The 24,199-nt window shown below is 31.3% G+C and overlaps 1 protein-coding gene across 1 annotated transcript in view; it reads left to right on the forward strand.

Moving 5' to 3' along the window:
* LOC105334403 (protocadherin Fat 4) overlaps positions 1-24,199 on the forward strand; it is a 124,624-nt gene that overhangs the window by 64,734 nt on the left and 35,691 nt on the right. The window contains exons 14-31 of the mRNA XM_066066161.1: positions 487-639; positions 1,123-1,343; positions 3,591-3,738; positions 4,353-4,435; positions 5,383-5,470; positions 8,044-8,166; positions 8,630-8,691; positions 8,942-9,203; positions 9,337-9,555; positions 10,391-10,479; positions 15,784-15,946; positions 16,184-16,289; positions 17,715-17,854; positions 19,183-19,301; positions 20,504-20,676; positions 21,059-21,186; positions 21,497-21,590; positions 22,408-22,535. Of these exons, the coding sequence (XP_065922233.1) occupies positions 487-639; positions 1,123-1,343; positions 3,591-3,738; positions 4,353-4,435; positions 5,383-5,470; positions 8,044-8,166; positions 8,630-8,691; positions 8,942-9,203; positions 9,337-9,555; positions 10,391-10,479; positions 15,784-15,946; positions 16,184-16,289; positions 17,715-17,854; positions 19,183-19,301; positions 20,504-20,676; positions 21,059-21,186; positions 21,497-21,590; positions 22,408-22,535 (2,499 nt within the window). The remainder of the gene's footprint in view (positions 1-486; positions 640-1,122; positions 1,344-3,590; positions 3,739-4,352; positions 4,436-5,382; positions 5,471-8,043; positions 8,167-8,629; positions 8,692-8,941; positions 9,204-9,336; positions 9,556-10,390; positions 10,480-15,783; positions 15,947-16,183; positions 16,290-17,714; positions 17,855-19,182; positions 19,302-20,503; positions 20,677-21,058; positions 21,187-21,496; positions 21,591-22,407; positions 22,536-24,199) is intronic.

Genomic DNA, 24,199 nt, shown 5'->3' on the forward strand with positions numbered 1-24,199 from the left:
AGGAATCACAAATAGAAATATTCAATTATCAATTTAGTTTGAGACCAATTGGGAAAATTAATATCCATTTAATTAAGAGGCAAAGTGTAATAGTTCGAGCGCGCATGGGTTTGCACAGCTTTTTTCATCCATCTTTTTTCAAATATCTTTTATATTGTGTTTTTTTTTTTAAAGAAATAATTATCTGTAAGAATGAATTAAGAGTTGATTTTTTTAAATTTTATGGCCTCAATCGGGTTAATTTCTGAAATGGTGCCTACGACAGCATCGCATTCTGGCATCGTAAATTATGTTTAGAGCCATGATTATTTCAGAAACTATTTTACTGGTATATGCTCTTTTTTGACTAATAATTTCAGTCAGGAACATGCTTTTTAAAGGTAAAGTTATAAATAAAAGCACTTCAGATGGTTTTATGATTTTTTCTCTTGTTTGAAAAGGAAGGAATAATCAAGAAAGATCGTACAAGTATTCTTTGTTTCATAGGTATATGCAGTTGAAATTAACACTAAAGAAAAAAAGAACTCGAATTCAACAATAATAGCAATACAGTTGACAGATGTCAATGACAACAACCCTGAATTCAAGAACACGCCATACTTATTCCACGTTACTGACAATTCCACAGTCATTGGAAAGGTAATGATTCAGAATGCAAGAATGACTAAAAAAGAATAGAGTCAAAGCAGCGCAAACAATGACCTCATCGTGCTAAGACGCGTGCCTACAAATTATTTATTCTTTTATATCGCCGATATCCCTACAAACCCTATATATCCCGAAGATATCTGAACAATTTAAAGTATTTCTCTGTAGTGGTCTCATCTTTTTAGATTTACATCTTACATAACAGTGTAACTCAGTTGCGAAAATATTATCAAATATTTCGTACTTTATAAAAGCAAGGAGGAAGGTAAAATGAAATATACAGCTTTATTTACAATCAGAACATATACATAAAACAAGAAATAATTCAAATATACTACTTGTCGTCCACAAGTCGGGTGAAACGAAATTGAAAGGTTTATATACCCGTGGTGGTGCCTATCAATCAGTAGTGTTCAGCTAAAAAATGGATACGAAGCTCATTGTTAATGCAATATTCACCTCTGTAAATTTTAGGTTCATGCTGATGATGCTGATAGTGATAAAAGAACAAATGGAAAAGTTACCTATGACATAATTCAAGGCCGAGGGAACTATACAAAATTGTTTCAGATAAATTCTTCAAGTGGAGAAATTAGTAAAAAATCGGCGGAATGGAAGAGATGTGTCCATCTTCCTAGATATGTAGATGTCTATGTCACAGCATCGGATAATCCTTCTGCCTCATCCATGAAAAGGTTGACGAGATTATTTTGAACCAACTTCTTACTCAACTGTTTTAACCCAGCGGAATTTGTTCAGTTTGTTTATACTGATCTCTTCAACTAATGTACTCTTGATTCCTTTGACATTCCGACAAATTGGTAAATAAGAATGGTTGCAAATTTTGTAATCTTTTGATTACTGTAAGAAGATTTAATATTAATGATAATTAAAAAAAAGAGAGAAAAAATATACTGTATACAGGGTTATTTTCTCCCCTGTAAATTTTGCCTTATACAATTGCAAGTTTGTTTTGCCCCGTCTTGAATTTGCACAGATGCAGTTGTGTTAACAGAGATGTTATTTGCAACATTTTATTCGCCCAGTCTTAAATTCGCCCTCTGACAACGAGGGCGAAGAGGCGAAAATAAAACGGGGACGAATATTTCCGTGTATACAGTAGTTAAAATTTATATTGCAGTTCTATACAAACATATCTTGGGCCATTTTTTTTTTATATTATGTCAAATCAGTTTGTTTTTAGAGGTTTTTTGACAACATCTCATACATACATATACATATACATACATATACATATCATACATATCTCATACATGTGGTATTTATTACCATAGTGATAAACCTTTCCTTTATCAAACGGGTGATGCTTTATCAAATACTTCCGGTCCGAACTATTTTTGACACAGTCCCTCACTTCATCGCTTCAGTTACCTATTTTCGAAGATTTCCTAGTGCTTCAACATAACTGTATATAGTACCAAAAATTGATAAAAGATTTTTATAAGAACTTGTCAAAGATCTGAATTACAATTATGAAGGAAAACAAATAACTGTGTAGCATAGGCGTCGGAACCGGGGGGGGGGGATGCTTAACCAACCCCCTCCCCTTATTTGTGCAAAGTTATACGAAAACATAACCATAACCAAAGACTCTTTGTCAAGATTTATGATGAGTTTAGTTCCCCACCACTTTCAATTTACTTCCGACGCCACTGTGTAGTTTAAAAAGCTGCAAATCACGTTAACTATCGAGGAGTTCATTCTGAAGATCCGATGAAAAAAGAACGCTTTGGTTGTGTTCATTTACAAGAACTTACCGAAATAATGTTTCTTAAGACTTTTATACCGCCATCAGTAAGCATCCTTATTCATTATTATCGATAGGCTAGTGTTTGTTTTTCAAAACATCAACAACTGTTCCTCGTTCTAGATCGAGTCAACTCAAACTAACGAGCATTCACAACTTTGTGTAACGTTGTCAACAAACTTGATTATTCAAGTCTTCTGATCAGTTTTTCTATTTAATCAGGTGATTAAGGTCTAAGAAAAATTATTTAGAGCTAAAAATATTTTTCAAGGTTTATTTCAGTGAAACGTTACATTAAAACAGTTAGATTTATCTCCGAAATGATGTACTAAACTGTATTGCGCAAGGTCACAATAACCGCATAACACAACGTTGCATCATCGTTTAAATTCAATTCGGGTCATATAAGGGGCTGTCTCAAAAGCTTAATAATATAACTTAAAATTGTATCAGATAAAAAGAACATCTATAATTGTGCGATTTTATATTTGCTTTAGCCAACTCGTTGAAATGAATATGTTAGCTCGGCAAGCCTCGCGAATATATACACCATTTCTACTCGTTGGATAAAGCAAATATAAAATTACACAATATAGATATCCTCTATATATCTCATCAATTTCTTTGAAATACTCAAAATGAGGGAGTAAAGAGTACCTTCTTAAACCTATCAATAACAGATTTCAATAAGTATCGCATCACATCGAAGAAATCAGACTATTTTTCCATACATCATAAGGAAACAAACTTTTTTTTTGGAAATGAATACCATAATTTGATTTGTTAATAATTAGTAATTATCTGACGTAATACTGTGTAGTAAATATTATCCTTATTCGTGTCAACAATGTTATGGTGAGACTCTGTACGTTCTCTCTAAGCATTTGTTTAGGATCTTTGTACTTTGTTTTTTTGCACAAAATTTCAATGCTCCTGTGGTTTGATATTTTTGGTATAACAAAAAACAAACTTTCAATGCTCCTGTTTGATATTTTGGTATAAAGCTTATCATATTACATACAGGATACACGGTCTTTGTTTCATATATTATTTTCCACATTGTTTTTACTGTTTTAAATCTTTCCATATTACTCAAAGTTCGGGAGAAAATGCATTAAGTCTTTTTCCTATCGTTCAATATAGATTTTATCTATTTATTATCTTCTGCTTACAGGAAATCAACTGTTCAAGTATCTGTTGATGTCAGGACAAATTTGTGTCCACCCACAATTCTTCAGTATGGAGACAATAAATCCAACCAAACAGTTCTAATTTCCATACAAGAGGACTATAAGATTGGAAGTAATGTGGCCAGTTTTCAGGTATGTACAATACTTTCTTACAGTAAGTTGTAAAGACAAAAGGAAGGTTCATATATTAATAACATTGAAACAGTTTTAACATTTCTTTTTGCCTGGATAAAGTTAAAACATTTTTTTTAAATAAACGGAAAGAGTTCAAGTACAAACGCAGGATAACGAAGTCCAAACTTTCTGTGACCTAAAAAAATTTGTTGTGGTTACTTTCAATTCCTATATATTGAATACTGAACCTTTACATCGATTAACAAAGAGACTTTTTTAATAATCCATACTTGAGATAATGTTACCATATTTATTTCGTAAGCCTTTTCTCTTTGTTGATAGAAAATACTGATATTTTAAGCGATGATATGAGCTACGAGAAGGTCGTCTATTATACGATTTTTATAATGACAACTACTGATTATACAAGAGATACTGAGATTGCCATTAGAGCTACGCTTCTGATCCATCTCTATATTTATACAGTATATACTGTTATTATAAGTACCTTATTCAATACATGAAAATGAAACATGAATTAATTACTAGTAAATCACTATATATGGCAAACTATCACAATGTAGTTATACAGTATTACACTGTTATTACCAGTACTTTACTATATAATGTAGGTAAAAGATGAAGATCCTGATCCTGATGTGACATGTAAAATCACCAAAAACGAAACGTTTAGCTTGCAAAAGAAGGAAAACGGGTATATATAGATAAATATATATATTAGTGTTATGTATGTAATGAAATGTTATAATACATGTATATGGTTTTACTTATATACAAGCATTTTGACATATTGCTAATTCTTTGAAATTGTTTAGACTTTGGCCCCTGGACAATTCTTGGCCTCACAAGGCGTTCAGAGTTTGATTTAGGTTTATATCCCATAAATAAAAATATGTTAAACATCTTTTGGAGAACTGCAATCTTCAGTGTGATATGATCATAAAATACGTTGTCCATGTAGTTTTTACTAAGACTCTACCTGATTTTGTCATACCTTTTGTTCCTCGTGTGGCCCATTAGCCTTTTGTTAAAACTATAAGGATTTCATTGAAAACCATTTTTAAAAAAAACATTTTTGTGCAACATATCTGAAAATCTAACCTCAAAGACAAAGAATTTCATTTTTCAAAACAACTGATATTTTTGCATGTATATGAGAATAATACATACCTTTTTCAGTATTACACCCTGTATCAGGTCGATGCATCAATATCAGCCAGAGGGCCAAGGGCCCGTCGTTGATTTTGGTCAAGGGTTGTTTGAGTTTTGCCAGCCACAATTTGATTGAAAATTTTACATTTTTATCATGCGGAAGTCATTCAACAAACCTTGCACAATTTTTCAACATGATCATTTCGTTTTGATTCTGGAGTGCAAAATTCCTATATTGATACCTGACATGCTAATGGAGGAAGGGGCGTTTCAAAGGAAAAATCTTGGAATTCCATGCTACTGATTTAAGTTTATTTAGTTTATTTATTTATGAACGGCATATATTCAAACAAAATCTGATGCGAGGATATCTAGGGACGTAGTATAGCTACAGATTTCACTTATAATAAACAAGGTTTGAAAGCCAGCGTTTCTCACGTGTAATTGTTTTAATTTTCTTCTTATAAGACTTTCATATGTATTTTTTAGAATTTGGTTAATTCAACTAATTAAACCATTGGACAGAGAGCAGAAAGAACACTACAATCTGACTGTGATTGCCAGTGATACAAAACATGTAAGTATACAGTGCAATCAAACTCATATTCCTACCACAGAATTGCTAATCTAGACGAAACACTTAACATAAAACACATATCAGATATCAAATAGCCAATGCATGAATCAGACAATACAGATATACCAAATATGAACAAGACATGTACATAAGAAATAATAGTAAATAATGTTTATAAAGATATCAAGTTAACTCATACCCGAAATTTATCCTCACAACACAATGGTTAACAAATAACCATAAAAAAGAGTTACCAGTTAACTCGCATTCTGTCAGATATGTTTTAATAACTTTTTTGGCTAATTTAAATAAAGCTCAACGCATCTAATAATTAGGCACCGTCACACATGTACATGTAATGCATTTGATTTTGCTTCGCCGATTGCACACTTGAAACTAGTGGTCGACGTGAACTATTCCTTTCGTGGTCTTTAATGCTGTTATTCCATGTTTTATGTGCATAATTTGTGTTTTAAAATCACCTGAATCACTCAAGTGACCTATTGCTATTGGTCTGTTAGAAACTAGATTCCAAATTGTATAGACTAGGAAGCCCTATACCAAAATTATGAATTACCTGTCAAGCCGAGGTAGAGGTTCTGACTCAAGGAAAGGGCCAAAATGGTCATATAGTGTCATGCATATATGTTAAAACATCGTTTTCTTTACTTCTGCTGATGCTGAATGAAATTGAGCTTATTAAGAAAAAAATAAATATATTTTATCTTCCTTTGCTTGTTCGTATTTAGTAATTAGGCATTAAAAATATTTTAACTAAGAAGTTGTATAATTAATACAGTTATACAAGTATGTTAACTATTCAAAACAAAGCAGCTACATCAGTTTTTGATTTTTCTTAATAAAAATAAACTTGTTCATAGTAAAGCACTAATTGGGTTGCCAATAAAACTAATAAGCGGTATATGTAAAGTAATTTGTTATAAATACCAGATGGTGATGTATTATTTTTTTGATTGGTAATTGAAAAGCTGGGATATTTGGAAGGATACCAATGGTCTTTACATAATTTTTTCATTGCACAATTTTCTTTCTGGTCCCTGGGGATAGAGGATGAACGGTTGTTTTCCAAGAAACATGTTTACTAGGCATCTTGTTTTATAAACCTATCTTGAAAGCTAACAAATATGGGAAAAATATTTCCTATCAGAGTCTTGCTCTTTTTTAATATCAGGTAATCTACTCTATGATTATCTTAAAGTTCTTTGCCAAAATTATAGGTTTCATGGTCCCTTTTTAAAGATATCAGGGAGATAAGTGATCGTTATTATAATAATTTATTATTTTTTTTACTCCAGAATGAAACTTAACGAAATGCATATATGAGATTCCTCGACAGGTCTGTGTATGGGTTATGGTACTCATAATCAGGTGACCGTTGAGGCCTGTTGGTCTCTTGATAGATAATGCATTAACATGTGTATTTGATGTCATTTTTCTCCTGGTTTGGAAAAATTTTAAGTTTAATAATGTCATCGTGACTGAGTAACACAGCGTGGTAAAATGTACGTCATAAGATAAGCCCCCTAGAGCGAAATACAATAATTCAAATTGCTTTTAGGTCTGCGCTTTTATAAGAATTGTAGGTAACCAAGGATGGAAGAGAAATATGACGGACAGCGTCAATTAGGGACAATGTTCAGCTAAGACTTCATATATCTAATTTTACTTTTTGTAAACAAATAAAGTATAATCCTACAACCTCTAAGCCAGTATGCTAATAAACCACTTGCTGGATGGTATTTGTTTTCTATCTTGTCTTTTATATGTGTGTATTTTTGGATATAAATACGTACCTTAAAAATAATTTTAAAAGCTTCTTGTTGACATGAACCAGAATCATCAAATAAAAAAAAGTTTCTTAAAAATTTGGGTTTAATTTTTTTTTTCAGTGTATTAACAAAAAATTAATGTTTTCCCAAATCTATAATTCTAATAACTGAGTGTATATTGAAAATAAGAACTTAAACAACATTTTGGACAGTAAACCGTCCAATGAAGACCCTTCATCTTGCGATTAGCAGTATCATGCATGGATACGTGGTGCATATTAGACACCAAGGAATTTGGGTGAAAATATTTACATTGCCGATCACATAACTGTACAAAGTAACATTAAATTCATCTATTTCTTACCAAACAAATGTATATTGTTTGATTATAACAACTGCACTGTGTTGTTTCAAATGTTACAGGAAAATTATTTTTGCCGTAACATTTTGATATGGGCACCATAATCTCAGTATGTGTATAAAATCAAATTGAAAAGAAATATTTCCGCCCTTAGAAAAGTTTGCACCTATACAATACACATCACATGTAGGTAAGAGACAAAATAACTTGTCATATAAATAATGAGGTAGGGTATTTCACCTTAACTTCACTCATAGGCATACAACCTGTGAGTCTTAAAAGATTAATTTGGAGCAGAATATAATTAAAGTATAAAATCGACCCTTTACACTATAAGAATACATTCAAACCATATGACTTATCTATTAGTGTAATCTATTACATATATACAGTGTAACAATTCAGATTTATATGATGTACAGGAGACATGGTTGAGGTTTAATATTACAATTGAGGACATCAATGACAACGCTCCCGTCTTTCAGTCGAACTACAGTCTGCGTATTAATGAGGAGACAACGAAACCAAACATCATAACAGTACAGGTATGACTTCTAAACATATCGGTGTAATATAGGCATGAACATGCAACATGTCAAGTTTTTATAATAAATTTACAGTTATTGGAATACTATCTTTATTTTTTATAGATATATTGACAGGAATTTTTTTTATTTAAAATCAAATGAACTCTGTTGTACTTTTTATTTGAAAAAAATGTCGCTTATTTCACAGGAACTCCATATATGTGCCTGTTTTATTTGGCGCTGCTGTCATACACTCTCGAATTAATTATTTAATACTCTTGTCCAATTAACTAATTAAAAAAACACTAGATTTTCTGAAATGTGTTAAAAGTGCTTATTCGTGTAAAAATGATTTGGGGCAAACAAATCCATGTAAATATGCATTATTTTCAGATTTCAAAAAAATCACTTGATATTATTACAATCGATTGACTTTGGAAGCTGTATCTCTTAAGCATACTTATTTTGCTATCTATTTCAGGCTAAAGATTCCGACTCTGGGGAAAATGCTACGATTAAGTACAAATTAATTCCATCCAAATGGTGAGTACTTTACATATCGCAAATCTATTTTATAAAACTACTTTCTTCGGATGAAATGTTAATAGAAGTTAATTGCAATCAAGAGTATTAACTTGAAAATTACAAAGGAATTTTATTTATTGATAAACCTGAAAAACGTTATCCAAAATTCATATGCAGCCTTGTACGCTTCTTGTTCTCAAGTCTGTCAGAGCTATCATTTCGCCTCACATTGAGTAAAGTTTAAGAAACTCCAAATTGTGTTTTTTAGGAACTCATACTTTAATATAGATCAAACAAGTGGAAAAATTAATCTCAATAAGGCGGTAGACCGAGAGACTATGGGATCCTCGGGGATTATTGAGCTGACAGTAGTTGCTGAAGATGGAGGCACACCCCCTTGTTACAATACAGCTCTCATCAAAATCACGATCAACGACATCAATGATAATGTTCCAGAATTCTGTAATAATGGTCAGACTCTGGAGTTAACGTTCAATGAATTGGATACAAATAAAACCTATACAGCAAAGGTTAAAATTAATATTTTAAAGGATTCACTTCAGTAGAAATAAACATAAAATTTATGTGCGTAAAGTCGTCTACCGATTCAATATGAACAGTGCGTGAAATTTTATTTACTTTGTCATTACATTTTTGTTGCAGGCTATTGACAAGGATGCAGATGATCAAGATGAAATTTTGTTCGAGCTTGTTAACGAGACTTCTTCATTTAGCATAACTAAACAAGGTGTATTGTCCGTGAAGAAGACACCCCTTACGAAAACTGACACTGGATTTCTGATGATAATGGCTTACAATAGTAGAAGTTACTCAAACAGCTCATTGTCAAGCAAAACCCAGAAAATCTCAGTCAAAGTACAGGTATATAACATAAAAATCTCACAAAGTATTGCTGAACACTGTACATCTCAGTCAACGTTTAGATATTTAACTCAGACAGTGCATCCCAAAAACATTGAACACTTTACGCCCAAGTTTAACTTTAGATATTTATATTGTACAACTTTTACACGTACATTGAACACTTTACATCACAGCCAAAGCTCAGTTATTATTTCAAGGAGTACATCTAAGTCAAAGCTCAGGTATTATCAAAGTTGTTACACCAGCCTTTTGAGTGCAATGCACAATGTACTCAGTTAATTTGCGAACTGTTTAGTTCAGCTGAGTTTAACAGTGTGAAAACAGTCAAATCGCACAGTGATGAACGCTGTCCATCTTCATCAAAGTTAGGATTTTTAAACAAATAATACAAAACTTTTACCTTTTACCTTAAGCTTGAAATTATGAATTTAACTAATATTTAAGATAAAATGACATTTTTATTTAAAAAGGTGATTTGATTTACGAATGAAATAAAACATTGAAGCAGAGGTTAATCCATACACTCAAATGTATGGGTTGTAAATTATGTTTTGTTAGGGAAATCAATTGTACAAAATGTATTTTGATTGATTGATTTATTTATAGTGTTTTGTTTTACAATCATGATAATGAGCTCGATCAATCTGAACAATATTTTACTCAAGGCATTGATGCCTTAATAAGAAGTCAAATGTTTACAGTTGAATTAAGTTTACACCAAGTAACTGAGTCAGAAATTTAAAGTCAATTATCATGGTATTATAGTTAAGTACTGGGATGCTCATTGATATTCTTATTCAGTCATTTTGTAATTTTTTTTTCACAATTACAGGATATAAATAACAACATTCCGCAGTTCAATCAAAATGGGTACCACATTTCAATTAAAGAGAACACAACTGTTGGATCAATGATTTTAAAGTAAGACATATCTTGCACTCGTCTCAAATTGTTCATATTAATAGGTGGCCAGTGCATAAAAGAAAGCTTTACAAGAAATCAGATTGACGCAAGCGTCAAATGGGCCGCAAAAAAAATAAATGTTGTATGAATCATTGGTCGTTTACATAAAAACACACTACAAAGAAAATAAAAGTTGGTTGTTCTTATTTTTATGGTAAACTTTAATATACTTTCAGCAACTTGTTTTGAAGTTTAACATTTTACTATTATCATAAAGAATCGAGTTCGTTACTGTAAGCATTTCTAACGGTAATTATGGAATGCCATATCTTCCTTATGGTCAATTTTATATTATATGGATTAGTATTTCATTTATACGCAATAGTAATATCATATGCAGTGTTAGCATCATTATATACATTGCTAACATCATCATATACTGTGATTACATCATTATATTCAGGGGAGAAATCTTTATATGAAATGGCAGTATCATTACATTATGTCTTCAAATTATTATGTACAGTAGTTTATTCATTATATGCTATGAATCAATCTTTATATGATATGATAAACTCATTTCATAAAGAGATGGACTCATAATGTATTGTTGTTAAGTGGTACACTCTTCATGTGCAGTTGCAAAATTCTTTTATGCAGCGCAACTTTTTGACATAAGGTGATAAGTTCATTATATGCAGTACTAACATCATGTTATGGTATATTAAAACCATTATGTATGGTGATAAAACCTTCATGTATTGTGGTGAAAGCTTTACATGCAATTGTAAATCCTTTATATGATACGACAATTTTATTATATGCCGTTGATGAGTAATTATATTATGAGGTCAGTTCTTTACATGATGTGACCATTTCATGATATGGAGTGGTAACTTCTGTATACGCAGTTGAACTCTTTATGATGAGGTTATAAACTGGTTCTTGCTGAAAGTTTTAATGGACAAGAGGTCCAGTTTTATTTTGAAAAAGATGCCGCGTTCATTAACGATGCAAATTTCCTGGTCAACTTGTCGTTTGTTTTGAATTCACAGAGAGAGAGAGAGAGAGGGAGAGAGAGAGAGAGAGTTGCCTGTCCTTTAAACATCTATATCATAATATCAATCATTGAACCTATTTTGTGTGAAAAATCGAATGTATTTTTAGTAGAGTATGATTTTTGGGAGTTGATTTTAATCAACTCTCCTATGCACTTCCTCGGGCAAAACGAAAGTGAAACAGTGTTTTGACCTAGGCACAAATCAATACCGCTGACAACACTTAGTTCTTGAAAATAATCGATAAGTTCGATGCTATGTATTCTGAAGCATTGATTTTCAGGGAAACTTATTTATTAATACCATGAAAATAATAAGATTTTAAATTGTACAAACAGTTTAGATATTTTTTAAAGTCGTATGTATTCCTACGCTAGAGCTCAATGTAGTCTCGTTCAACCAGACGCTTGGCTGTCTCCGTTAATATCCCACAAAACAGAGTCTCTCTTGCTTGTCGGAGAAAAACGGAGACAACCGAGCGTTTGGTTGAACATTAGTTGATCCATACAATTTCTCAGAAATATTTCGATCACTGATACAACTTGCCATGCAAAATCACATATCGATGATTTTTAATAAATGATAATCGATAAAATCAACTCCCGTCAGTACTTCAGTACTTTGATAATTTAAGAGTAAAAGAAATTACAAAAAAAGAAGCAAGCGTTTTAAAATCAAAGTCGAAAGACCTTTGTTTCAATGTACCAGGAAGGTGCTACTCCTCGCTAAGCAATGCCTCCAACACAAAAGGGAAAGACAGATTTTCATTCATAGACATAAATAAAAATTCGTTTTCATTTTTTTTAAATTAATTTGATTTTTAAGAAATGATAAAGAAATTGTTTGGTCTTAACCTCTTTTTATGGTTGTTTCATTTACTGTATAAAATTTAAGCTCGCCATGCATGTATTTTTGTATTTTTTAAATCCTACAAAGAAGGTGTTGCAGTTCCTGTGCTATTTTCCATAAAGCTGTTGCAAATATCTTCATATCATTTCTATATGACCATTTTATACGCAGATCCCGAGGGGGGGGGGGGGGGGCGATGAATACTGAAGTTTGCCAAAGGGGTGAGGAAAGTGGGTCAGAGGCAAATTTTTGGTAATTTTTTGGAAATTCAAGAATTTTGAATTTTCCTGGGGTACGGGGTAGGGTCCTCCCCGCAACCCCCCCCCCCCCCCACCCCTGTTCTAGACCCCCATGCATTCAACAATTTGTAAAATGGTTACAGTAAAAATATGACTGGTTTCATGGCATATCCGATTTTTGTTTCAAAGAGGCACATTTTTAAAAATTAAACTTCGATAAAAAAAAAACCTCCGAAGTGAAAAAACAGTGTTTTGAATCTTCGCAAACTTCATCGTGTCTAGTATAGCTGAGTGGTTACGCAGGATGGCCGGATAATCACGAAGACTAACTGCTTGGTATTTTTTGAATTAATTTTTGAAAAAAATTAATGTCGGGGTAAATAAGTTTCAAAACGCTTGTCATTGTAATATTTTACATGTGTGCTGATTTTTTTCAACGTTACCGATTTTGTTCACATTATAAACATGAATTGTAAATATCTGCTGCTGAACGAGGGATTTTAAAACAAAGTAAGGCATCAATTGATAAAGTTAATGTATTTTTTTTTTAAAATATGTCGTTTTCAAAAAAATATGTACATATTTTTCGACATCGTTTACCAGCAAGTCGTGTAATAATGTATGAATCAGCATGTATGGATAAGTTTGTTCCAAGCGCCACGGTTTATATGAAAGCTATTTAAATGATTTTAAATAACAATCAAGTGCAAAGTAACTCAATTTAAACATTTGTGAAGAGACAATTAGATTTATTTATTAAGCTCCGAAGAATTGCACGTATATTCAAAAGACGACAGCAAGTAGAAATCAAATTGCTCTATGTTAACATTAAGATACATAAAGTTATCTACCTAACTGTATGCGCCGATCTAGAAACAGAGGAGCTATATTAAATTTCTACAAAGTACAATCAGTTTTTGAAATTTATTTTACTTTTAAAATTAAACGCGTACTCTACAAAAAATGCATTCGATTTATCACACATCGATGTATCAAAACAGATAAACAAACTCTCTCTCTCTCTCTCTCTCACTCTCTCTCTCTCTCTTTCTCTCTCTCTCTCTCTCTCTCTCTCTCTCTCTCTCTCTCTCTCTCGTGAATTCAAAACATACGGCATGTACACTGTCACAATGTTTTTTCATCTTTTCAAAATAAAACTGGACCTCTTCCCCATTAAAACTTTTCAGCGAGAACCAATTTACAACGTCATCATATAGAGTTACGACTGCATATAAAGAATAATAAAATTATCACATCAAGTAAAGAACTGACCACATCAAATATTGACTCAACATCGGCATATAATAAAATTGTATATTTTACCACCATACAAATGTGCATGTACATAATGATTTTAACACGCCATAACATGATGTTAGTACTGCATATAATGAACTTGTCACCTTATGTCAAAAAGTTGCGCTGCATAAAAGAATTTTGCAACTGCCCATGAAGAGTGTACCACTTAACATAAGGATTGAACAACAATACATTATGAGTCCATCTCTTTATGAAATGAGTTTATCATATCATATAAAGATTTATTAATAGCATATAATGAATAAACCACTGCACATAATGATCTTACGACATAACGTAATGATGTTACCACTTCATACATGTATAAAGATTTCCCCCCTGTATATAATGGAGAAGTTACAGTATATATAATGATGTTAGCACTGCATATAATGATGTTACAAGTGCATATAATATTATTATTTTTGCATATAAAAGATATATCAATTCATATAATATGAAATTGACCTTAAGACAGCTATGGCGTTCCATAGGTAATTGTATGACCATTGCCATAGTATAAAGTAACGGAGAACATATTGATTTGTACATTACTTTAATACAAAGTTCAACTCATTATTTTTCTCTTGGAGATTATGTATTTCAAACCATTTTGGTTTTTTGTTGTTGCATTGTATTGAATTAAAACTTTATGCATTAGTTTATATGATTTCAAGGGACCACGTGATAAAATAAAAATGGATTAGTTCAAATTTTCCAGTCAATTCAAAATATCATTTATGTCATATTTTTGCGTAAATAATTGATATGTATGTCATTTCATGATATTTTCTACCACTTTTTACATGGAGATATACATGTAATAAATACACATACAAAGTCTTTTTATTTGACACGGCACATAGAAATTCAAATATATACATAAAATTTAATAACATTCAGGTCTTTAGTATTTCAGGTCTTTAGTATGTCCTGCATACCTATCCCAAAGCATTGTGAACTCCGAAATTTTTCCAATAGATTATAGTCTTGATAAAAACGCGCCAAGCACGATATTAATTCTATTTAAAACGAACTATCCCGCAGAAACGCAGAAACAATATTTAAATGTATATCAAATAACGGACCGCCTTCCGGCGGCCCGTAATAATCTGTTACTTAAAAAGTGAATGTTTTATAAGGCCGTATATTGATAGCGGGTTTTAATTATTTCTTAGGACCAGAGTCGGATATTATTGTTTATTTTAGCATTGATAAAGATCAATAATATAACACAATCAATTACAACACCCATGACACACCAATTACAGCACTAACGAAGTTTTAATTTAAAGGGAACAACAACACATTAGTTAGATTTGACATATGCATTTCTTAAAGCACCAATGAAGTTAGGAGTAATTTAAAACAGCATCTGAATGAAACACAGAACAATACCAGTATCAATGATGCTTGGATCAATAACATTACTCATGACACATTGACCAATGATAGCACAGCACCGATAAATTAGATCATTTACAGCACAAATAAAACGATCGATTACAGCACCAATGATGCGAAGATAAAGCCCCAATGACACATACCGGTTGATTAATAACAACACAGCCCGGCACCAATGAAATAACGAACGATTACAGCACGGAGAATCAAATATAGCGCTATGCAGCGACACAATTATCTTTTCTTATCACAGCAAAATGTTTAAACAGAAACTGTTTACAATAGCCAAAGTCAAGTATTGAAATTAGGAGGAATAACTTTTAAGATGACAAAATCAAGTTTCATCACAACTCAAAATAATAACAAGAAAAACTTATACCTTTATCAAGCTATTCTGAAATTTAATTATTAAGAGATATTTTAAAGCTTTATCAACCTCAACCATACAGTTCTTATGTAACTTCTTTACACAGTGTGACAGCAACAGATGCTGATTGGTCCGAGGAGTATGGATCTGTGTATTACTGGATTACAAATGGTAACACAGACCGTCATTTCTTCATCAATCAACTCAGTGGTAGCGTGTATTTGGCTGATAATGTTGATTATGAGAAACGAACGAACTATACCCTCACTGTGAGTAAAGCATTAAGTCCACGTCACCCTTAGTCTCAAGAAATGGAGTATTTATATTCATTATTCTCTACCAAATAGTTTAGATCAGTTTTGAATATTCTGTGTAATAAATGTGACTGATGAATTTATTACTGCTTAAGATGTTTTTTTTTTTTATTATTCTTCCACCGTGAATGTGATAATGTTTGAAAGTATCACCTTTCTTACTTAAGATCATAGTAAGATATTTGTTTCCAGGTAACAGCATCAGATTGTAATGACAGAAAACACTCGCATCACTCAAACTCCACAACACTCAGAATAACAGTTGAGGATGTAAATGATGAAGCCCCTAAATTTGCAGGTAATTATTTACCAAGAAATGTGTACTTAGCCCTACATGTTGATCCAGTCACTGTAGCTGAGCTGGGTGGTAATCTTCAGTTACCAATGTCTAATTAAATGATTGTAAATGGTACTGTAATTTTTTTCTTATACACGAAAGCTAGTAAAAAACCCTCTACCAATCAGACATAAGTTTACATGTTAGATAGTAGTAATGTCGGAAATATAAAATCGGTAATTATATGATTTTCAAACAGTTTCAAACCAACGACCAACAGTTTACTAGTTAGGTGACAATTGGGCGTAGTTGGTCAGATAGTCTAACCATTTAAAAGCTGTTTAAGTATAGTACAGTAAGTCACTGAACATGTAAGAGCTGTTAAAAATTTATGTTTATGAAATTTATTATCCATTGGCAAGAGAGTTTGGCTTTAGAGTGGAGTATGTCAAAGTTATTTTATGGTATGTTTTCGTTTTGACATTATAAATCCAAGCTGTTTATTATATTAGTTTTTTATATTAAAATGTAAACATGTATATTAATATACTGATACATATTTAAGAATCTAATTTTATTCAGGTGACCATAAATCACATGAAGTCAGTGTCTTCCATGAACAACCCAAGACATTTATATAGACAGAAATTGAAATCTTTGAGAATTTTATTAATATTGTAACTTTTGGTGAAAACAAAATTTAGCTGTTTCGTTTATGCAGGTGAAAGTGCATGGGTTTAACTGATATTCAAGAATTTAAATTAGACTTCTTTATCAAGAAAGCAACAAGGCCTGTACTTCAGTCATTTTGGTCTGGGCTTACTATTTTATTTATTACGGCTGGAAGGTATAAGATTTTGACTTGTTTAGCATATTTCTGGTTACTTGACATTCTACTTAATATCATAAGTAGTAGTAATAGTGTTGGTAGTATATGTAGTATATAAATTTTGATACTAATGTTAAAAAAGGACATGAAAGACAAGAAAATAGAACTACGTGTATTTGTTTTTAAATTGCGATTCCCTTGGTTTCTAGCCACTTAACATTAATTCACGTCTTTTCTTTCTAATAATACTACTGTTAATCTAAATATTGATGTGTAAATTTTATAGAATAATCTATTTTTGAAAATTTGCTCGCAATAAATTTCATTGTTTCAACATTTTATGATATTGAACTGTATATTTCAAGTGTTGATATAATAATTCAGAGGGCGGTCGTAGTAACTTCAGTTAAGGACAAAAAGTGTTGGATAATGAAAATTACAAGAATTCAGAATTCAGATATGTTTAATCAATTCTCTGCAGATGTAATGCTATGTTTTCATAAAAGGAGTTAATTGGTAAATGTTATGTAGATTGCTTATTAGACAACCAAAAGCAGTTGCACACAAAGAGTGTATTTAACGAAATGTATCATAAATGAATTTTATTTTTTTTCTAGACAACTGTTTACAAATATGTAAAGTTAAAGAAAACAGGACTGGAAGTTTTAACTGCAAAGTAAACGCTAAAGATAATGACAGATCTGAAAATTTCCGCCATGTGATTTATCAGTTTGTACATAGTTCAGGTTCATCGCAGGTAACTATCCTCATATATTTATATTCAAACATTTAATCAATAGCTGTTTGTAACATGATCATTGTACACTTGTAAGAACTTTTTATGAAATCACAATGAGTTGCGCAAAAAACCCGTATAAAACAATGTCAAGTTTTATTACCTAAAGCTTAACTTGAACTGTTTTGTCATTGTTTTGCCATGCTATTATTGTATACTTTGTATTTTTTCCAAGTTAACATTAGTGTACAGAGTACAGACTTTCATAGCTCTGTAGTCCTTCACTGGTATTTTGATTTGTCCGTTTATAAAAAAGCATTGACAATGTAAACGTTTGTTTAGGAATGATTCTTATTAAAATGAATCATTTTTTACATCAAGAAAATGCAAAGTATAAATATTCCCTCGATTTGTATTCTTACTCCCTCCATACCGACATGACAATATAACAACAATTTGACCAATAAAAAATCCCTGATGTAAACTTATTGACTTGCGCAAGTATCTATGTTTAATAATAATTGAATTATTTGTTGCTTTTGATTACAAAGCCAAGCATCTACGTTTCATCACACATAAAGAAAAGTAGTGAGGTTATTGGAATATGGAATTGCTGTATTTCAAAATATTTAAAGTGTGTGTAAGAAAATAATTATGCGATACAATCAATTTGTTACCAATAGACATTTTACATGCATGTATATTCATGCAACTTATACTTCTGATATTTTATATGATGTAACATATCTGAGTGAATTAAATATCTAACGGGAACATGGATATTCCTTCTTTAGCGACTAAGTTAACTATAGTTTAGAGCTAGAATAAGGAATGTCAGAGGAGAAATTAAAGTGTGGGATACATTATTAGGCTCTTATGCATTCATTTCAGGTTTTTATTATTTAAAAATACCCTGACGTTTACCATCTTCGGAAAACCACAGTCAGTCTTGCCGAAGCATGCTGACTGCTGGCCTTTCATGTAATTTTTCTCGTTATCCTCAAGATATATTCTCAATCCAACAATGAGAAGCCAATAATTTTGGAGGTTTGAATACAAAGTCTGAAGATGAAATCGTTGAAAGTAGCAGCACTGAAGCAAACATAATTAAGCATAAGCGCTATGTAATTTGGTAATGTGTCCTTTATGAAAATAAAAGGGCATATATCATTCATGAAAATGTGAAAATAAAATCAGGGAGTTTGCCTTCTGTCAGTAAGAGTTTGCAAGACGGATTTTTTAATAGTGTAAATACTAAGCAAGGAATATTAGATATTCATTTATTTTCCGTATACTGCAATTATGTTTATCTTTATATATTAGACTAGTTTAGTGTTTTTCTTTTGTAGAATCATTTCAAGATAAATAAAACTTCTGGAGAAATATCTGTGAGGACTGCCCTTGATTATGATGCTGGAGATCATGATTTTAATCTCACTGTAAAGGCTTCAGACTCCATCCATTCAAGGTTCCAATTTATCAACATATAAATATTTGTTGCTAATCACTTTCATTCTAGATCTGTTGTTATTGGGCTGATAAAGGTACAATGGTAACAAAAGGCATAATAATGACACCTGAGGAAAATGAATTTTAAAGATTATTAACATAATAACGTTTACTGGTACTGTACCAGTTAACGGCTAAACTGAGAGTTCAGGTTAGTAGCATGCGACTATCTATGCACTTTAAGCATTGGGAAAGTGACATAATAAGTTTAAATAATTTATATAATCTAACAATTGGATAAGTAAGGAGTTCGTCATTTAAAGTTCTACTCAAAAATATCAAGAAGTAAGTAGATACAAAAAGAAAACAGTTAAATTTTAGCCGATAAGTGGTACAGTGACAGTACATCTGCAAAACTTAAAATTTTGGGGGTCAAAAAATTGTATATCCTATGTTGCAATAGTCATTGTACGACCTCATCGTTTTACTGATGCATTATTATACACAATGAAACCTGGCTACATCTTCATTTTAAATGGTATGTCTCTCTGAAAAATAGATGTAAGAAACAAATTTCATTTTTGAATATTCATACTTGATGCTTCATTCGGCATATTTGGAATGAAACAGTACTAGCTAACATGCTTCATCAGATACTGATGTATATAAGTATTAAAGTATATCCCATTTGGTCACTGATTCTGTTACTTTTTACTGTTTACTTTTTATGAACATACACATCTGTTACATTACAGTAAACGTATAAGTACAATTGAATGTAGAATATAAATTTCAAGATTTACAAGAAATTGACAATGACAGAAAACACATTCCTTATATTGATTCATATTTAAATCTTACGTATTTTGTCAGTTCGAAATTTCGAACACCTTGCTTAATTTTTCAACGTCATCATAGGGATACTTAATATCATTTGTCATGCAAAATCTCCACCGACGTAGTTTTAGCTGCGCTATTTATCGTGACAAAGTAGAGGCAATATTTCAAAACAAATTTTTTCTAATGAAATGATATCTCGTTTGAACCCAGACATAGTTGAGAATATTGAAGATTTTAGTTTTGGTGTGGGGTATGTTGCATACACATATAGCCTAATGCTTTCGCGTAACGAATCTTAAATCATGAAATGTTTAATAAGTGCATTTTACATGTAATGATGACTGCTTAGTGATGCTGAAGAAATGTTATTACTTATTACAGTACATGTACTCTGTCTATCATTGTGGAGGACGTTGATGACACACCTCCAACATTTCCAAAGATTAAGTATAATTTCAATGTGTCTGAAAACCAGCCTCCAGGGACTATAGTTGGTCAAGTGAAGGCAGAGGATAAAGATTCTAGCTCTCTTAATTACCAATTGGAAACTAGTGGCAAGTGTTATTTTTTTTCAATTTAACCTTATAACCTCTTATATATATATTTATGTTATCTGCTATACACATTGTAAATGTACCTGATTCCAGATTAACTTTAACACTGTCTTTTAGAATAAATGTTAGAAAAATCAAACTTCATTTATCTTTAAAACTGACAGTATATGTAATTGTTGTATTTCACATCTGTTTATTAAAAGCTTTTTGGAGTTTAGAAATGTTATGTTAATTCTAGAAAGCAATGAATATTTTTTACCTATACGTATATACCTATATTTATATGAAATAAATTTTATATTCTCGCGAATTCATACATAAATAGTTGAATACAGGGATATTAAAGTAAGCTTTTCATTACTTTTCATCTTTATAACTTCAGATCAGAACCAGACTTTTCAGTTGAATGCCACGACTGGGCAGATAACTACAAGACTGTCTTTAGATAGAGAGAAAAAACAAAGTTATTCATTACATGTAGCGGTACATGACAGCCATGGAAATAACGCAGTAAGATAAAATGTTTTTGTTTAAAGGACAGCCTGTTATGGTACCAGCCAAGAGTCAATATAATCAGCCTAATTCTTTATGCTTATTATACTTAACACTGTTCCTGGTGAATGATTGCTTTATTCAAGTATTAAAAATGAAAACTGACCTAATATCTACACGTGTATTGATTTGATTAATGTGCCTTTATGGGCACGATGGGTGTTTATGTTGCTGTTTTGATAAATTAAAATAAGTGTAAAATATCCTTCTAGATATACATAAAGACTTGATAAAGAGATGAAAATAATGACAAAGTTTCTCAATGTAGACAAAAAGAGCCATAGTTAACGTAACTGTGCTGGATGTCAATGATAATAGGCCAAACTTTGGTGGCACACTATTGACGTACAACACCTCTGAAGGTAGGTGTACATTTCAGACCTTATTGCAAAGTCAGGGAACATGTTGATCGCACAATGATGAATACTTGTGTTGCCAGCATTAAGGCAGAATGATTGTGTCGACACTGTACAGATATATAATTAAATGAGTAAAGGAATGGGAATTATTGATATGTATCAGAAGAGCACTAATGTGTTAAAGGTGACGAAAGAATCATTGTTGTGATTTGTACAAGGACAAAATCATTGGTTGACAATGTAAATAATAGAATAATTATGTTGACTATGCAAAATATTAATTTTGTTGACAGTTTAATTATAAATTAACATTTGACGATCTCCGGACATATTTGACAATAGAAAGTGTTGACACTTTAAGAGGACACGATGGTCCTGATCATTTTAAGACTGTATTGATCTCCTTTAGAAAGAGAGCTCTGTGTAAAACAAAATATTTTAAAGGTAAAATATATGGAGTTTTCCTTAACTAATAATAGTTTATAGCTAAACAAATCATATCTTTAAGTTTCAGGCAGAATTGGTGGTTAATTTGTTGACCATCCAGCCTCCTTTAATGCAGAATATATTTTGTTGACAGAGTAAATACCATTAACTGACATTGGAGAAATAGATTAGAAAATTGTGTTGAATTGATATGATTATTTTGAGTTAAGGCACTGCAAGTCATATGAGCATGACAGTTTGGTTCTTTTGCATTTGCTGCGTGCTGAAGATCATAAAGTCTAACAAAAATATTGATACATGTTTTATGTAATTGTCAAATCTTTAACATTGATACAAAAAGCGTTTCATTAACTAGTATTTCAATGTTTATTAGGAAGTACGAGTAAAAACCTGAAAATTAGTTTTACTGCAACTGACTTGGATATTGGAAATAACGGGAATGTTACCTATACAATGAGAGATGATTATGATAGTCTGTTCAAAATGAATTCTACAGACCCAGTAAGTATAAAGAATGAAAGTTGTTTTTTATGAAATGCATGTAATTGTAATTATACAATGAATATGGGTATATTTTAATATCTATTAATCACAAATGGTTATTAATATGACGATAATTAACAAGGCATACATTATTTTAACCCTTTATAATGTAATCAGATAAAAATTCTTATACAAAGTTTTTCTACTATGTTTTTATCATAGTATAAAGTAATATGAGCTTTTCCGTCGGTAAAATCAGTGTGAAATTGTAATTTATTATTTGAATCACAAGTTGTTTTATTTATAAACTTCTTTTAGTCATATTTTTGTGGGAAAAGCCATCAAAAGGCCTTGATTAAAAAAAATTATAGTCATACTGCATAAAAATTAGTTGCTTTCTTTTTTGTTCTTATTCATTGGTTATACCACATATAAAAATAAAAAAAACAGATATACAGTGAAATGAAGGGAAGAGTGGTCTGACGTTTAGCAGCGAAACATAAAATGACTTTAAATGTCTAAAATCTGGTCACAAGTAAAGTACCTATTGCGCACAAGTCTGCTCAATGCCGTAGAATCATCAAATCCAATCAAAACCGTTATTCTAATAATAATTCTGATATTAACAGCAACACGTGTTTACCTTTCCAATAATAAACGATTATATCCCTAAACAGATGTTATATACAACAAATTAAAACAAATCTACAATGATTTTGATTGTCTAAAAACAAGAGTAAACAAATATGACATATCTTGATTATTTTGGACCGATATTTATTATAATATATGCTGCATTTTCGATGTCTTTGTAGAGGCTTTAAAAGTGAGTTTTGTTCTGGTTTGCATCATTGTTACCCTGTCTTTTCAATGAATAAAAATAACTGTATCGGTGGGCCTTAGTACTATAGAGGATATGTATTCGAAGATATCAAGCAGATATGACAAGACTTCACTGCCAAATTTAACTGTGGGGTTACTTGCAAATAATGTATTCGCATTAATGAAAATTAAAAGCAAATAAAGTGGGACGGAGCTAAAGGTCAACGGGTATTGAATAAAAACAGTATACATCTATCATAAATAATGATTTATATCTCCCATGTTATTGTTTTATATTGGGTAAGAAAGAGATTATATAAGAGTATGTCATAGATTCAATTCGTACATACTAAAAAACCATGGAATCTGGTGAATTCAAAATGGGGTGACAGAGTAGATGGACGTAAAAAAAACACGGGGCGAAAATAATTATGTATGCAGTATCTTTTATATAAATTGTTATATGAAATACACTGTTAAGATAATTTAATCAGCCTTGTGTTCTTTCAAAGCCAATTCTAAAAAAGCCATCCTAAAATATTGAACATTGATTGAATATGCGCTATTTAACCCGTACCGCATAAAAATTCAAACTTTTTCCATTAAAAAGCAGTTTATTCGCGAAAGTAACGCGTTTATTCGCAAAAGTTTTGCAATTTTTGCAAACTTCACGCTTGTATTTACAAACGTTTCGCATTGTTTGGTGAAAGCTAAATTTTATTTTTAAATGCTTGTTATTTTTATAAAAGCGGTTTTTATTTTTATTTAATGCCTGAAAGTGATATAAACTTCGACCAACCATGTTTTTTTACTCGTTTACTAAGCTTTACTTATTTGAAAAACATTTCTTAGATATTCTG

This window comes from Magallana gigas, chromosome 7 (genome assembly GCF_963853765.1).
Source record: "Magallana gigas chromosome 7, xbMagGiga1.1, whole genome shotgun sequence".
Taxonomy (NCBI): Eukaryota; Metazoa; Mollusca; class Bivalvia; order Ostreida; family Ostreidae; genus Magallana; species Magallana gigas.